Source organism: Lampetra fluviatilis, chromosome 30 (assembly GCF_964198595.1).
Source record: "Lampetra fluviatilis chromosome 30, kcLamFluv1.1, whole genome shotgun sequence".
NCBI classification, from domain to species: Eukaryota; Metazoa; Chordata; class Hyperoartia; order Petromyzontiformes; family Petromyzontidae; genus Lampetra; species Lampetra fluviatilis.
The window spans coordinates 10,042,557-10,059,689 of NC_136304.1; the positions used below are offsets into that span (position 1 = coordinate 10,042,557).

The window sequence follows — 17,133 nt, forward strand, 5'->3', positions numbered from 1 at the left end:
CATTGTTTACGTTCTCTAAGTGGAAAAGCCACGCAGCCCTGCAGCAACCGCGCTGGAGTTGGCAGCAATTTTACGGATTTTTGCACGGGAAGCGTCACACACAAACAATACCTCTTGCCAAGTTTAATCCATTCACAAACTACGCATAACAGGTATAACTGCTTGTACAATATTAATATAATATATATGCATTTTATTGATTGAAAAGCCTAGCTTAAGCCTCGCTTCTCTTTCAGGAGGGATTTGCATTTTTACGTTTGGCCAATTAATTTCCATTGACTTTGTTATTATCGTGTAGGAGCAAACAGGAATAACCATAATGAAATCCACTTGCACTCAAACCCTCGTTGCAGACGGGGCCACCAACCCTCTTGCTCTACTGCAACCTGACCAGCTAGCAGGCCCTCTGGCTGGAATGGCACTCATCACTGCTCACGACAATCTCTCTATGGTCCACCAACCTCATCGCCAAATTTTGCACCTCAATCCAAGTGATGTAGCCGACTGTTTGGAATGGGATTTCCGATTTTTTTTCAGAGCCCCACTGCTTTGTAAATTAATGGGTCAACTTTGATATCTTAATCTGCAAATGACTTACCTTGTAGTTCATTCTAGATTCTAGATTTGAAGCTTGTAGTTCACCAGCTGAGAACCTATTGAAATGCAAATGTCTCTTTTACAAGGGTATCTTTGATAAAAATTTTATTTTATTTTACCAGGTAAGGCGCACTGAGCTTAATAGCTCTTTTTCAGAAAAGAACTGTCCCGCAAATGATAGCTCAACAACGTGGCTTCTGACATGGACATTTTATCGCAACCACATACTCTAAACTAAGCTTTACAATGTAGAATTTGATGTTACTCGGGAACAGGAATTGCACGCACGCACGCACACATAATACGTTATACACCAATGATGTATCCATACGTCACCGATGCCACTTTTGGGCAGCGATATCGCCCAGTGGTAGTGCGATTGTCGCTCATTGCAGAAGTTCACGGTGAGAATCTAGCAGACCACCCTGGTTACTATTGCGTGTGTAATTACCATAAAATGATCGTCCTCTGCTTCACAGTAGACAATAAAGATCCCATGATGCCGTTCAAAATGAGTAGGGCATTGTGTGTGAGCTTCACGGCCCAAAAACAAAAATCAAATCACCTGAAAATTACTCAAATGAGGATTACACATACCCACAACGCCCTATACTGCATGATACCTACTGCAGACTGTCTGTAAAAAAAAACACAACCCCTTCGCGACAGCCTTTTGCGTTTTAAGAATGTTGGGAATACCAAACGTACGTCATTCTTGACATTTATTATTATATCCGATATGTGGGCAGGAACATGCCAGGGACAGGAAAAAATTGGGAATTCTCGGAGGTCTCACCATGGTGGCCGTCATAAAGAAATTCCATGGCAGCAGTGAGCCAAGGCCCAGGATGAAGAAGATGATCCATACGAGGTGGTAGCTGCAGGCCCAGACGCAGGAACATGCACACACACGTGGCAACACACACATACACACATACATGGAACACATGCGGAAACACACACACATGGAAACATACAGATACCAATACCCACCATTCGCCACTAAGTGACGGTGATGTCACCACAGCGCCTGTGCCAGGAAAGATGCACTTTGAGGCCATGTAACGTGTCGAAGATACACGCACGCATACACACACACACGGAAACACACGCAGAAACACACACATACATACACACACGCATACACACAGAGATCTCTGTAGGTGACAGGTCTCAAAAAGGAGCTGCCTGTGACGTCATGAGTACCATTTATTGACACTTCAAATAGAATCTACCTGGTGTGGTGCATAAATACACAGACGAACGTGGCCGTAAAAAAACATTTGCAGTCACTGAATCAATTATACCAATCACGACGGAAGAATTGATCTTAACGTTACAATGGCGTAGTTTGACAACTGATTATTATCTTGATTTGAAGCTTTCGTGACTGCAGAAATCCATACTCTTTGGTTATTTCAGTTTACTTACTGCCCCGCCTCCCCCCCTGCAGCCAATCTCTCCATTGCTGCCGCGGTGGTCCACTTTACTCTAGTGACCCGGGTGCTGCTGCGGGGTCCACTTTTTGCCGCGCCTCCCCCCCTTCGCTCTCCCCCCCTACTACCAATGCCTATATAACCTCGTGCTACGGCAGATCTCTCGCCTACTTCAGCAGTTTTTTCTCGCTGTGCTTGTCCCACCTGATGACGATTGCTTGTGTTGCGATCGAAACGTCGTGATCTATTATTGTTCTACCTACGTGACTTTACCGAAAGAACCAAAGAGTATTATTATTATCATCGTGATCATTATTCTCATTTGCAGCCACTCCTGTACATGTTCAGCCTGGGTCTTTCATTTCTCACTACAGCCAAAAAGAAAGAAATCCGCATGAGGCCTCATTGCGTGGTTATTTAAGTGCTGTTTGCGAGCATCTGTTCAGGCTAGTGAGACAAATAAAAGGAAGCGGTGTTGCCTCGACTTCCACGCGCGTGGCTGCCTCACTGTAACACTGCCAATGTTCACAGACTGCAACCAGGAGCTCAATTTAGACCGAGTCAACCGAGGGGTGCTCCAAGGGTCAGATTACAGCTAGGAAATTAACTCGGTTTGTCCATCCATGGCGACACTACTCCCATGAGTGATTAAGATACACGACCAACCGGGTCTCTCACATTCCTCACAAGAGACTGGTTGTTTTCTTCACAGCGTGTGTGCACACGTACGCACGACGTCCCGCGATGCCGCGACATCCTTGCCAGGGTACCAACACGTAACTGTACCCCGTAGTTTATTTTTCGGCTTCCTTTTTGATCCACCGCTGGATGAAGTTTCCCCCCACGCCATGTAAGTCACAAGGATTGTGGGCCCCACGGTGAAGAGATGTTCAGTATCCTGCCTGATATACAGGAAGTCGTGGGTTCAATCCCGACCCTGAAGCCTGCTGTATATTTGGAGTTTGTGTGTCTTTCTCCCCGTGGTCGTGTGGATTTTTCTTCGGTATTTGGTTGCTATAAATTTCCATATGATAAGCCACTGTGTTGAGCTATCATTTGTGGTCAGGTAACTTCTGAAAAATAACTATATAGCTCAGTGGGCCTTACCTGGTAAAATAAAAATATTCAGTAGAAAATAGACCGTATTTCACCACGCTGGTCAATGGCGCATGTGTGTTTGAGGGGCGTTTACCGGTCATGGGGCGCCGCCTGGCTGGGCATGTTGTGTGTTTGGGCTGATCACGTGGTCCTGCAGCTGTGGGTGACATAAGCATGCGAACACAAACACGCGTGAGCGAGCGATTGGCACACGCACGCAAAAAGACACGTATGCGAACACGTGCGTGCATGGAATACACATGTTGAATACACGCACGTGCAATTACAGAAACACACGCATAAAAAAAACACACAAGACATATTTAGGAGACATTACCACGCCAACCACTGCCCAATTATAGAGGAACATTGCGAAAATTGTGGCAGGTAATGTACTGCCTAAATCGGCAGCTCAAAAGTGAGTGGAATGTGTGGCCATATAATTTATAATCCACCAACAAACACAAAAGAATGTGGCTGTCCCATCAGGCAGCAGTGAAATAAGATAAGGCTGGGATTGTTTTATCGGTAATGTGGTGGTCACATGACATTCACGCAAGGTCTGATGGCAGCTGTGCCTTCCTGCTGTTGGTGAGCAGTATCACTCTTTGCGCGTTGCTATTTCAAAGATCCTGTCGTTTAGGGCTGACCACACGGTGGATTGTACATACACCTGCGCAGAGGACACAAAACAACAGCCTATCGAGATGGGGTGATGCAACTACAGCAGACAAAAGCTCAGCTTGAGGCCGAAAACTCAACAGGAGCGACATCAACAAAATACCTCTGGCCCATCTGTGGTATAAACAGCCCACGTGAGAGCTATTTAACCAAGTCTTCCTAATGAATCCACTCCGAGTGTCACTCCCGCCACCACCCAACAACACGTGCTTTTTTTTTGGCCTCTCTTGTTCTGCGATTCTATTTGCGCTGTTTATGCTTCACACGATTGTCCTGTAGAACACTTTAAAAATGCTCTTGGTATGGAGTCACCATATGAACCTTATGGCGGGACCCCTGGGTCCCATAAGCCCCCAGCTCTCGCATAAACTGCTTTGCGACGTCATTTTATGTCTTTTGAAGGCGAACCATACGGCAACCTATTCCTCTTAACGAGCTCTAAACGATGCGCTAACCAAGGTTTAAAAGTTTAGTTCCTTCTGCGCATTCGTCCTCGATGCGCTTGGACGACATGACAACAGAATGATCCGCGCCAGGTGGGTTGCAGCGTTTATGTGCGCGGTGGGACAGAGTCGCCAAAAATAAATAAATTACGACTTTGACTTCCGTTTATTCGGGACCCCGGGGTCCCGCCATAAGGTTCATATAACTTAATTGAACACCATGTGCTTTGGGCTCAGAGCTGCCAACAGAGATTTTCAGCATGTTCGCTTGAGCAGGAAGACGCTGTCCTCGTCTCTACGGTGCTGTAATTCATTGGTCAAATGTGTTTCTGTTTTTGCCAATGACAATTCCATCACCTAAACCTGTTTGGCGCGGAACAAACAAAAACAACGACAACAACACCACCTGCTGTGCAACGAGGTCAGAGTAACTTCTCACGTGGGTTTCATAGAACATGGGGAAAAAATGTGTGATTTGAAAAAGATGCACGGAGAAAACCTAGGGCATGGCAAGTAAGCGTTGAAAGGTGTTGTGTACAGAATGCTTCGTATGCCTTTGGCTTAAATAGCGCTCACTCTCTTTCTTTCTCTCATCACAAATCTACTACTGAAAAAACTGGAATGCTCATCAGGCCTCATGGCGTCAAGTGCAGTCTTACAACTTGTATTATCCTTTGCGTGCTCTCTGGCCTTTCTCTTCACGTGCAATGAGGTCGGGCATTGGCCAAAACATTGCCAATCATACTTCTTTCCTTGAAGACAAGTGTTACTGATGAAGTGTTCATCTTTTTTTGTTCGCTGTGACAAGAGCACCGTTGGTGATATAATCAGCCCATCATCCGCTTCAGGACCAATAAAACATAGGACTGCTTTTGCGGGAAGCCAGCAGTGATTGTCCTATGCATGAAAATATTAGCCGCCATACAACTGTGGAATTTACATCCATCAGGGGCTCAGGACCATTAAAACGAAATCAACACTGCTCCAAGAGCATGAAGACTTTTTTTTAATGGGATCACCAAATCATCCCAACGAGCCCCCCATGATAAACAAAGCCGAGGACCACTAATCCCATTTGTTCATCGATTAGCTCTAAAGGCAGGTAGACATCGCGAAACCCGCAGTGGAAGAAGGTTACTACTACTGTACTCCCGAAGCTGGCCTTCAAACATGGGGGGGGGGGGCATGGGAGGGGTGCGTTTTTAAAAGTCGGAATCGTTGCGCTTTCTTGTCGGGGCCGAGATCCTTTCACATCCGAGACTGTGGTCACGCGTCGGCGCCTTCTTAACTACTCCCCAACCGCAAGCGCTGACCGAGCGGCCAAAGAATTCCGCCGCCAATGTCGAACGAACGTTAATGAGTGAACGTGCGGCCACACGAGTAAAGACGCTTGATGAACAACAAGATACAATCCCCCGCACCCTCCCCACTAATGCAGAGATCCAATTATAACCCTTATTACCATCACGCACATGTAAAACACACGCACAGCGGGGCCCGGAGCCACACTCAAGGGGTTGCATAATCATTTATCCTGCACTCATTAACTCTTTGGATTTTGATAATTGTTTTTTTACCCTTCTATCTGGCAACAAAACTGACACCTTTTTACAAGGAGTCATGTTTGCATAGACCGCAATACCTGCAGTCATAATACAAACAAAAGAACATAACTCTGATAATGTGCACTGTCCTTGAAGTTGATTGGTCCACACCCGAGACAGCTTTCCTTAGAGCCTAGTCTCACATGGGTTGGACCAGATGACGCCAAAAGGCGCACAACTCAAAGACAATGCACCATCAGAGTATGAGAGCTCGGGGCAAGCATCTACACTATGGGAACCTCATTTGCCAGTAAAAATATGATAATTGGTTTTTTACCCTTCTATCTGGCAACAAAACTGACACCTTTTTACAAGGAGTCATGTTTGCATAGACCGCAATACCTGCAGTCATAATACAAACAAAAGAACATAACTCTGATAATGTGCACTGTCCTTTAAGTTGATTGGTCCACACCCGAGACAGCTTTCCTTAGAGCCTAGTCTCACATGGGTTGGACCAGATGACGCCAAAAGGCGCACAACTCAAAGACAATGCACCATCAGAGTACGAGAGCTCGGGGTAAGCATCTACACTATGGGAACCTCATTTGCCAGTAAAAATATGATAATAGTTTTTTTACCCTTCTATCTGGCAACAAAACTGACACCTTTTTACAAGGAGTCATGTTTGCATAGACCGCAATACCTGCAGTCATAATACAAACAAAAGAACATAACTCTGATAATGTGCACTGTCCTTGAAGTTGATTGGTCCACACCCGAGACAGCTTTCCTTAGAGCCTAGTCTCACATGGGTTGGACCAGATGACGCCAAAAGGCGCACAACTCAAAGACAATGCACCATCAGAGTATGAGAGCTCGGGGCAAGCATCTACACTATGGGAACCTCATTTGCCAGTAAAAATATGATAATTGGTTTTTTACCCTTCTATCTGACCAGATGACGTCATCTGGTCCAACCCATGTGAGACTAGGCTCTAAGGAAAGCTGTCTCGGGTGTGGACCAATCAACTTCAAGGACAGTGCACATTATCAGAGTTATGTTCTTTTGTTTGTATTATGACTGCAGGTATTGCGGTCTATGCAAACATGACTCCTTGTAAAAAGGTGTCAGTTTTGTTGCCAGATAGAAGGGTAAAAAACCAATTATCATATTTTTACTGGCAAATGAGGTTCCCATAGTGTAGATGCTTGCCCCGAGCTCTCATACTCTGATGGTGCATTGTCTTTGAGTTGTGCGCCTTTTGGCGTCATCTGGTCCAATCCATGTGAGACTAGGCTCTAAGGAAAGCTGTCTCGGGTGTGGACCAATCAACTTCAAAGACAGTGCACATTATCAGAGTTATGTTATTTTGTTTGTATTATGACTGCAGGTATTGCGGTCTATGCAAACATGACTCCTTGTAAAAAGGTGTCAGTTTTGTTGCCAGATAGAAGGGTAAAAAACCAATTATCATATTTTTACTGGCAAATGAGGTTCCCATAGTGTAGATGCTTGCCCCGAGCTCTCATACTCTGATGGTGCATTGTCTTTGAGTTGTGCGCCTTTTGGCGTCATCTGGTCCAACCCATGTGAGATTAGGCTCTAAGGAAAGCTGTCTCAGGTGTGGACCAATCAACTTCAAGGACACTGCACATTATCAGAGTTATGTTCTTTTGTTTGTATTATGACTGCAGGTATTGCGGTCTATGCAAACATGACTCCTTGTAAAAAGGTGTCAGTTTTGTTGCCAGATAGAAGGGTAAAAAAACAATTATCATATTTTTACTGGCAAATGAGGTTCCCATAGTGTAGATGCTTGCCCCGAGCTCTCATACTCTGATGGTGCATTGTCTTTGAGTTGTGCGCCTTTTGGCGTCATCTGGTCCAACCCATGTGAGACTAGGCTCTAAGGAAAGCTGTCTCGGGTGTGGACCAATCAACTTCAAGGACAGTGCACATTATCAGAGTTATGTTCTTTTGTTTGTATTATGACTGCAGGTATTGCGGTCTATGCAAACATGACTCCTTGTAAAAAGGTGTCAGTTTTGTTGCCAGATAGAAGGGTAAAAAACCAATTATCATATTTTTACTGGCAAATGAGGTTCCCATAGTGTAGATCTTTGGATTGTGTCACTCATTTACGAATCACTTGCCCATAACGTTCTTCTTTCGGATGGCTGCTGATGTAGGTGCAGAGCAACAAACTACAATTTCACATTCAGGTGGTCAAGCCAGATATCCGTGTCAGGAGCAGCGGAGTGTATCGCCATGATGTCTCCTACGTATTAGTGGATCGGGCATTGCGTTGTTACATGTTATACGGTCTGTTCTGGATGACCGCAGTCAAACAGTGGAGAATGTTATTTTCCATTTGTGCATCCGATATCCGCATCTGCCATGGTTTTGTGCAGTGGATGCGGTTTAGGGTGGACCATGAGCTTCATGGAAGTTCAAACCCAGGCATCTCCTGCCTTGGGTCTTTCATAAGGTGTCTGTTTGCGAGTTCTATTGAACGCCATTCAGCTCTCCAAGACTATGACCAAATGACCCAGAATACATCCAAACTCAGCTGCTTTTGTAAGCGAAGCAGGGTTGAGCGAGCCTGGGTAGTGCTAAGATACGAGACCACCACGTCTAATAACAACAGGTTGTTATAGGTCGTGGGCGGGCAGCAAAAGCAGTGCAGCAAAAATCTATCATTGTACTGCAATCCTTTGCTCTCACGTCTATGGTCCCTACCTTTATCAACTCGCACCAACCAGTTTGGTGAAGTGTTGTCAGAACTTCCACGGAGAGGGGGGGGGCCTTGTCCAGCAGTGCCTTGACAGAGGGCTGTTATACTTGCGTCACGTGTCTCTCTGTGGTGCCATGAGAGTCTCTCATTACAAGAATAATTGTCCTTCAGATACTTTTTTCATCTAAGCAGCAGTAGCCATGGCATAACTTGACAAACGGTTTTCATTCCTACGTGCCAGCATAGGTACTGGGGAATGGTTCCTACACACACGTTGGGATATGGCTGAACAAGGTATAGCATGCCAGTGCAATTGGGACCGAACCATCAAAGCACAGGCACCCGATTCACTGCCCTGCTCATAAAACTACAAGTTTACTCAAGGGCACATGACTCTACAAAGTAATTTGTGAGGTCAGCATGGGCTGGGCCCGTGTTAAAAAAGTAAACGTATCTGGTATTTTTGCGGGATTGGTGTGTTTACCATGTCTTATTAACAGTGTAAATGTTTAGCGTTTATTTGTTATATGGATAGAGAGAGAAAAAACACGTGGGTTTTCAACTTCTGTCAGAGGACCTTCGTATATTTGAGTTAATTAGGGTACGGTTTTTAGTTTCTAAAGTATTTAATTTCTGTTTGTGCAATGAGGTGAAATTTAATAGCATAGTTTGGGAGCACCAGATTATCTCCTTATTTAGAGGTGAGTTTTTTTAGACACCGTTTTGGCCGCTCGAACGTTCATTTTAAAATTAGCGCCTGCTGTGTCAGTTTCGCGAATTCAGGCCTCGCGTCATTTTGGGCCTCGAATAATTTTAGGGCGGCTCACACCGTGGTCGAATCGCCCCCCCCCCCGCTCGCAATCAGAACGCTACACATTCAGTTCTCCATCGAGGGTTGTCGATTAAGCCCATCAGCACTCGAACGACCGATAAACAGGTACTACTACACTGTGTTAAGTCGACAGTGGCTGTCCTATGGACAGACTCATATTGACCACAGGAATGAGGAATTTCCACAACCAGCTCAGTTACCTTAACAAATGACTGAAAACTCACATTCGTCAATTTAACAGTGGCACTGTTTCTGGCAATAGGCCTTCAGAGCACAATGAAAGGCCCGTGGGATAGAGTGGACAAGAATTGGAGACTGTACTCTGCACCATGGCACCCCGATAATTTTTTTATATTTCTTGAGTAACAGTTTTTAAATCGGCATTTATTAGTATCTATTGAATCATACTTCCAATATTCAAACATGTATAACTGGTAAATAAACTCATTCGACATGCAGAGCATCATTTGTGACATACCATAGGTTTACATGTACCTCCACCAAATGTAGTTTATTGCATTGAGCGCAAACGTTGTGGCCTCCGTGAAATTTTGTAAACTGGTAAAACGCCTTTGGCAACAAGATTTGCCCAGCATCTTCAGCAAGCTCACTGTGCAGACATCGTGTCAAAACCAGTGGCTCGTCATTTCAAGCAGTGGTGACCATAGCCCCAGTGACAAGTCGGTGCATGACCTCTTCTTGATTTCTGGTGGGAGATCAGAGCAGAAAAAGCCACCTCCCCATTCAAATTGAAAACTGTGCAGCGGTAAGAACGGATTCAACTACTCACCCCCTCACTTCTCGCAAAGCTTTCCAATTGAGTGCTATTAAAAAAAAATCCCTTTCGAAGGTAATATACGATGTAACCTCCCACTGGAACACACATTTGTTACATTACACATTTGATTTATGTGTAATGTGTGATAACCATCACGCGAACTCTGGTTATCCTCGCAGCGGATTTTGGCTAGCCATCAAACAAGGATGGTCACTGCATCACACACTTTCAGATGCGCTTCTGCGGCCGTCTGGAACTGGGAGCTATGCACTTTTAAATCTAGATTGAAAACTCATTTCTTTATAATTGATTTTTGCGTTTAGTTTGTTGTCCTTTCCCCGCACCTCCGATTAGCACGATTGGCTATGTACGGCGCAAAATAAGTTCAACATACATACATCTGTAAAATGGGAAAGTAATGTTAAAATGACGCAAAAATATAACTCATCTTTAAATTGCTCCCAAATTCCTTTACTCCTCTTTAAAAGATCAGGGATTTAGTACAATTGTAAGTCCCTTTTAGGCTGACATTTCTTTAGAGGTTTAGAGGTGCTCTAATCCTATTTAAATTATAATTAGGCCTGGAATTCAATAGCGGTCCCCAAAATCCAATCGTGTCAGCAATATTTAGAAATTAACATTTCAAAAGAAATGGGTTTATTTAGTAATACGTTTCTGATTAATGACGGGTTTGTCTGCTATGCAATTTGTTACTAGTAATTAACGATTCATGTTAATAAAAAATTGTTCATAAACTTTAAAAAAACGTAATTTATCTCAGGCCGCAGGGTATAAAGTGCAGTGTGTCCAATAATAGATGTGCTAAATTTATTATATACAGTACTTTTAAATACTTTCCTTTGAAAATTATTGTTATTCTTTTTATATATACACATATAAAACACATTTGATCATATATGACAGTTTTATTTACAGATTATATATTTCTACTTTTCAGGGAGTTAAATTTAGACTTAAAACTTTAAGGGAGTGTTACTGACTAATGCCTGGAGTGTTTTTTTGCTATGTAGCGTCACCAAATAATTTGCTTACATTTCTAAACAAATCAGCTTTGTCCCACACTTGCTTGAGCAAGTGTGTCTGATAAATAATATGAAATATGATCACGGTGGCAGTAAAGCACGTTGCAGCAGCCACTTTTGTACATACAAGACAGAAATTCACACGTGGGACTCTGGGAATACAGCAGCATGCACATTGACCGCTTGTGAACAACAACGCACACACACAAATGCAAAGATCGCCACTTAGGCATGTGGACTGTCAGGTCAATTACTTTTTTTGTTAGCAAGCACACACACACACTGACAAGAGCACGCAAGGGGTTGGGGGTGGCAAGAACCACGCCTGGCCGCATTTGTCTCCATAGCGCTGATTGTTCCCACAGAGATACTCATTTAAGGCCAAAGTGACCCAGTAGTCCCCCAATCCATATTCAGAGATTATTTAAGACAGGCAGGCAACCCAGATTCATTGTGACTCTGGGAATCAAACCAGAGTCACCGTGGGATGTAGTATAGTGCAAAAGCAAATAAAGTACCGTTCAACACACACACAATGCACCCTCACACACACACACCATACGACATAACGAGGCCTTGCTCAGAAATGAAGACACTTTGATGAAAGTCAACGCAAGCACTTTGCACCCACAGGCTCTGCTGTATAGCATAGTCAAAGGACATGACAATAAATGCACACACCGCATCACAAGTAAATGTTCAGTATTACGCACTGCCTTTGTGGGTTATTCACAAAAAAACTTTTCTGATATTTGTGAGTCGGCCAACGCCTTCAAGTTGCTAGATTTGATAACCTGCTTAATCACATGTGACAGGAATTTAACAGAGCAATTCAGCGGTGCCAAATCAGTTATTCGACGTGGAAATTATGAGCTTTCATTGGCACGCGGGTATATCGAACACGACCTACATTAAATTCTACAAAAGAAATAAAGTGTTCATGACCCATCTGTGCAGATCTATGAACGTCATGCCCCATGGGAGAGTTTTTCATGGGTACTCCAATTTACGCACACGTAACACTTCTCAAAATTGAATTGGCCAAACGTCCGGGTATCGAACTCTTCTATAAAAAAATATCTGGACACAATTTTAAGTAGCTCGTTTAGATCAGACTCTTTATTTAAGACTGCAGGAGGAATCCGAGGAGCTATGATGCTCTTTTTCTCAGATGTCCAGTATGGGCGGGTCAGCAAAGTTACAAGAAACCACACAAAAACGATACGAGTGCAAAATAGAAAAAAAGGCAAGTCACTAAATATAAATTAATTATACGAGCCCGATTTATCAAGCTTGGGCAAGCGAGGAAAAACAGCAACAACAAAACAGTCCCGAGATCACGGCAAGATAGCGATCGAACAAAGACAACTGTAAAATAAAAGAGACGGTCACTGCATCGTGTGCTTTCAAATGCGCTTCTGCGGCCGTCTGGAACGCTCTTTCCTGCCGATACTAGGAAGCCACTGGAGCTATGCACTTTCAAATGTAGATTTGAAAACGCATTTCTTTAGAACTGCATTTTGTGTTTAGTTTGCTCTCCTTCCCCCGCTCCTCCGATTAGCTCGTTTTGGCTACGTACGGTGAGAAAGAAGTTCAAAGTACATACATACACAGTCACTCAGTAAATGGCACATTAACAGTGAACTGTCGAGAAGCAAAAATTGGCATCCAAAGTTAGTTTTTTTTATATCTCTATGCTAGACATGACACGATCTACTCAACTGATAAATGACAGGTTGTTAATTTGCTGGCTCAAGATAACGTTCCACATTTTCTGGTTTATCCGAGCTCATATTGCAACTTGCAAGTTATCCAAGGCACCAGCAAGATGAATACGTTACCCACGAGACCAGCAAAGGAAAACAATGGCGGTGATGTTTCACACCAAGCTGGCTGCAATGGAAATTGCCATAACCATTCATATTGTAAACAAAGACAATTTATATTGAAAATAATATTAGATTTTAGTCTGCTTGTGTTGCGCCCGAAACGTCGTGATTTATTTTATTTTCACGAAGCTTCAAATCAAGAGTGAAGAATTAGTTTTATTCCTATTTTTATAGTCCTGTAGATCGGTGAAAGTATTATTTATTTAATTGCATTTATTTTTCTGTTATACCAAAACTTTGTTTATCGAATATACGAATTTCGAAGCATTACTGTATTGAATAATGTATACATGGACTGTGTACTCATATGAAGTGACTAACTTTAATATATTTTCCTCCTTTAAACAGACCTAATTGTAAAAGATAAAACCCCAACCGTGCTCAGACCTTTAGCCCTTCGTCATTATTCTGATAAAAGGATCATTGCACAGAGCTAGTAACCTGTGCCTGCATTGCGTTTGAGTTTCTTTGATGTCACATGGATGCCAGTTTTTCAGCTATTTTACAATGCGAGATCTGTGGTGCCCGAGCACAGCAGGAACAACAAAAAATATAACATTTAACCACCGACAGTAACACTTCAAAGTTAGACTGCAGTAAAGCCAGGAATATTAAACGATAAACCTAAAAGGTCCCACTACTCGTGTGTCAAAGAATATGCGCACGTGCTGAAGCATGGGCCTTCACTTGTGCAAGAGCAATACAACAGCTACGGTATAGCCTTACCCGGACTCGAGTAAATTGGAACTTGGGGTTAGCCAGAGTGGTTAAGTTTATTTTCTTTAACCAGGTGCGAACTCAAATGTCCCATATCGCCTCATTTGCAAGCACGAGCAAGTGATCGAGTGAATGAGGGCGTGATTTAGTTCGAGTTCATTTTATTTTAACAGGTGAGAGAACTCAAAGAGACCAAAATAGTCTAATTTGCAATAGGTATCTAAATAACTAAGGTGAGATGTTTACTCCCTCGCCTGGTATACAGGAGGCCGTGGGTTTGATCCCGACCCTGGCGCCTATATATTTGAAGTTTGCGTGTTCTCCCCATGGTCGTGTGGATTTTTCTCCGGCTCCTCCGGGTTTTCGCCTCCACATTTAGAAACATGCGTTTAGAGTATTTGGCTGCTATACATTTCCACATATGCCACTTTTCTGGGCTATCATTTGTGGCCAGGTCGCTTCTGAAAGAGCTGTATCTCTCAGTGGGCCTTACCTACTAAAGTAATAGTAAATACATAAAATAACTTTGGGGTCTCAGGGAAACCTGATTGAAACATTTCACTGCGCTAGAAACTCAGGCAGGACACAGAAGCAACAACAAAAATTCCCAATCATAGTGAATTACACCACAGGGAAGCACTCAGCCCCATACAATTTATTATACAGGCAGTCCTCAAATACGAACGTACAACTTAAGAACATTCCGCACTTACGAACGAACCGCCGTGAGATGTCATTATTTTTAACAGTTCGACTTGCGAACGTTCGGTCGTACTCACGAACCAAACTGCGGAACTATTTTGTGCGGCGGATCGATCCTCCGCGAGATGTAATGAGTCCCAGCTTCTCGCGTTATGCAAAACAACAGTATTGTCAAGTTTAACAATGCTTCCCTTTTTTCTTGAACCATAACACATTTTATAACACTGACCGCATGTACAGTCCAGTTAAATATTGACTACCAAGATAACGGACTTAGGGACGGGTCTGGGAACGTAACCCGCTCATAAGTTGTGTACTGCCGCCCGCAGTAGTGTTTGACGTATGTTGTTACGCGAAGAGACGAGAACAGGACCGCCGTGGGGAACGACTGTTTGCTGATGATCTCGTCATCACGGCGGATTCACTGGCGAAGCTAGGCGAGGTTGGTTAGAAGGGCAAGAGCACCTTGCCAGAGGCGACATGAAGGTGAACACCAGTAAGTCCCAAGTTATACGCGCAGCCAGAAGTATGAGGGAAACCATCAGCCAGGGGACGTGAGAAAACAACTATCACCGGTGAAATTTAAATGCCTGGGTCGTATTATTAGCATGGCAGGAGGATGCGATGAGGCTTTGAGAGTTAATACAGGGTGTAATTAGGCGATGATTGATTTCCGTCGATGATTACAAAAGGTCTTGCGTGTCAAATACTAATTTACATGCTCCAATCATCAGTAGCGGATTCGTATTGTACGGCTTTACAAGAAAACCATTCGACTTCCCTGTCCATGGTAAATTATCATCAACTACAGCCGTGAACAATCCACTGCGAGTTGAAGACCTCCCCCCCCCAAGTTGGTAACATGTCTCGCGATGTTGCGATGCAATCGTGTACGGAAAAAATGTTTGTACCGCAAGATAAGTACAAAAACCCTCAGTGAGACCACAAGTGTTTAATGTTTTCTGGAGAAGAAAGCTCGAAAATAAGGAATAGAAAATGCTTGAAAAAGCAGAAAACCCAGCCTGCGACAGATCGTCAAAGTAACCCTGAGAGATAGTAAAGGAAGTAAGAAAAAGGACAGTGAGGTTGTGTAAAAATAAAAGTATCTCTGATACAACACAAAGGCCCAACAGCCTTTTTAGAAGGTCATGCGCGCAACTTGCTACATAGAAGGGCGTTTGCAGATGGGTTGCATAAAACATATTAAGGAGACATCGTCTGCTTACCTATTGTGATTTATTCTCTCTACAACTACACTGGTGAAGATTTGGTGTTTCGTTAATTAAGGGTATTCGGTATTAATCGAGCGTAAATGCCAACTTTTAACCATAATAGAGATTTTTTGGATTAGATCGCGTAAATGTGTCGTTCAATCCGCCACCACCCGACACAGCCATTTAGTAAGGTTTGTCACGTAAACAAAACATGCCAATTCGTTACTCGTTCTTCAGCACACCCCTTGTGTGTTGAAGAGTAAACCCACAACATTTACAATTTGAGTACGACCTTTTGACGGTAATTACAACCAGCCCAATCAGGCGACAGCCAGAGTTGTTAATTATATGCATCCAACATTTGTAAAGGCTCTCCCCACCTTCCAGAGGTTTTACCACACCACCATCTGTGGCCTGACTCGCAGTAATATCTCAACCGTCTGGGGCCATCAACCCTAGAAGGGAGAACGTATTTTATGAGGGCCCAATTACCAAAAACTTCGGTGATTAAAACTTGCGCTCAAAAGACAAGCCGCGGTGGCCAAGACAATAATATCACACACAATGAGCTGGCCTTATCATTGTATTGGCAAATTAAATCAGAATCAGAATATTTATTTATACTGGTAGGAATCCGATAAGCTACAAATCTGGAGCGGGTGACAACGTTAAAACAACAACAAAAATCTGATACAAGTGCAAAGTACAAGAAAGGTAAACAAATCACCCAAACACATACAAATAAAACTAAACTATCCTCATCCTACCAGGCAAAGCCTACTGAGATATATAGCTCTTTTTCAGAAGAAACCTGGCCACAAATAATATCTCAATGAAGTGGAAATGTAAACAGCCAAAATCTCTAGAAGCATGTTGATTCTGAATGTGGAGGGTAAAAACCTGAAGGACCCAGAGAAAAATCCATACGACCACGGGGAGAAACATGCAAACCCCAAATATACAGGCGTCAGGGTCAGGATCGAACCCACTACCTCCCAGGTGAGGTAGTTAACATCTCGCCACCGCAGTGCCCTAAACATGTATTGGAACACGTTTATACAGGACTCATTCAGATGCATGATTTGCCCTACTTATTGTTAATCAGCACGGCATTACGAGCAGAATGACCGTTTGGTGGAGGGGGAATGAAGCATATAGTGCTGCCCACAAAAAAACAAGGAATATCATGTGAGGGTTGACTCGGCTTTTGAGCATTTGCCACTCTAAGAAGAGCAAGATGACACAGCTTAGTCAATAAAGCATACCAACGCTCGTGACGTCACTCCACATCGACCAGCCCCCCTCATTAATATTCATGACCAGGTGACGTCCTCCAAATGGACACCCCCCCACCATTAATAATAATTAAGAGATGACGTCACTCCACATGGCGTCAACTGACAACCCTCACTACAAAGGCA

At 43.5% G+C, this 17,133-nt stretch overlaps 1 protein-coding gene and 1 long non-coding RNA gene across 4 annotated transcripts in view; one reads left to right on the top strand and one right to left on the bottom strand.

Moving 5' to 3' along the window:
* LOC144943258 (equilibrative nucleoside transporter 1-like) overlaps positions 1–17,133 on the bottom strand; it is a 59,608-nt gene that overhangs the window by 32,961 nt on the left and 9,514 nt on the right. For all 3 annotated transcript variants that reach the window (XM_078870590.1, XM_078870589.1, XM_078870591.1), the window contains 2 exons: positions 3,226–3,288; positions 1,394–1,475 (listed from right to left, as the gene is read on the bottom strand). In XM_078870590.1, the coding sequence (XP_078726716.1) occupies positions 1,394–1,475; positions 3,226–3,254 (111 nt within the window). In that variant the 5' untranslated portion in view covers positions 3,255–3,288. The remainder of the gene's footprint in view (positions 1–1,393; positions 1,476–3,225; positions 3,289–17,133) is intronic.
* LOC144943261 (uncharacterized) overlaps positions 1–17,133 on the top strand; it is a 33,479-nt gene that overhangs the window by 7,628 nt on the left and 8,718 nt on the right. The window lies entirely within an intron of this gene.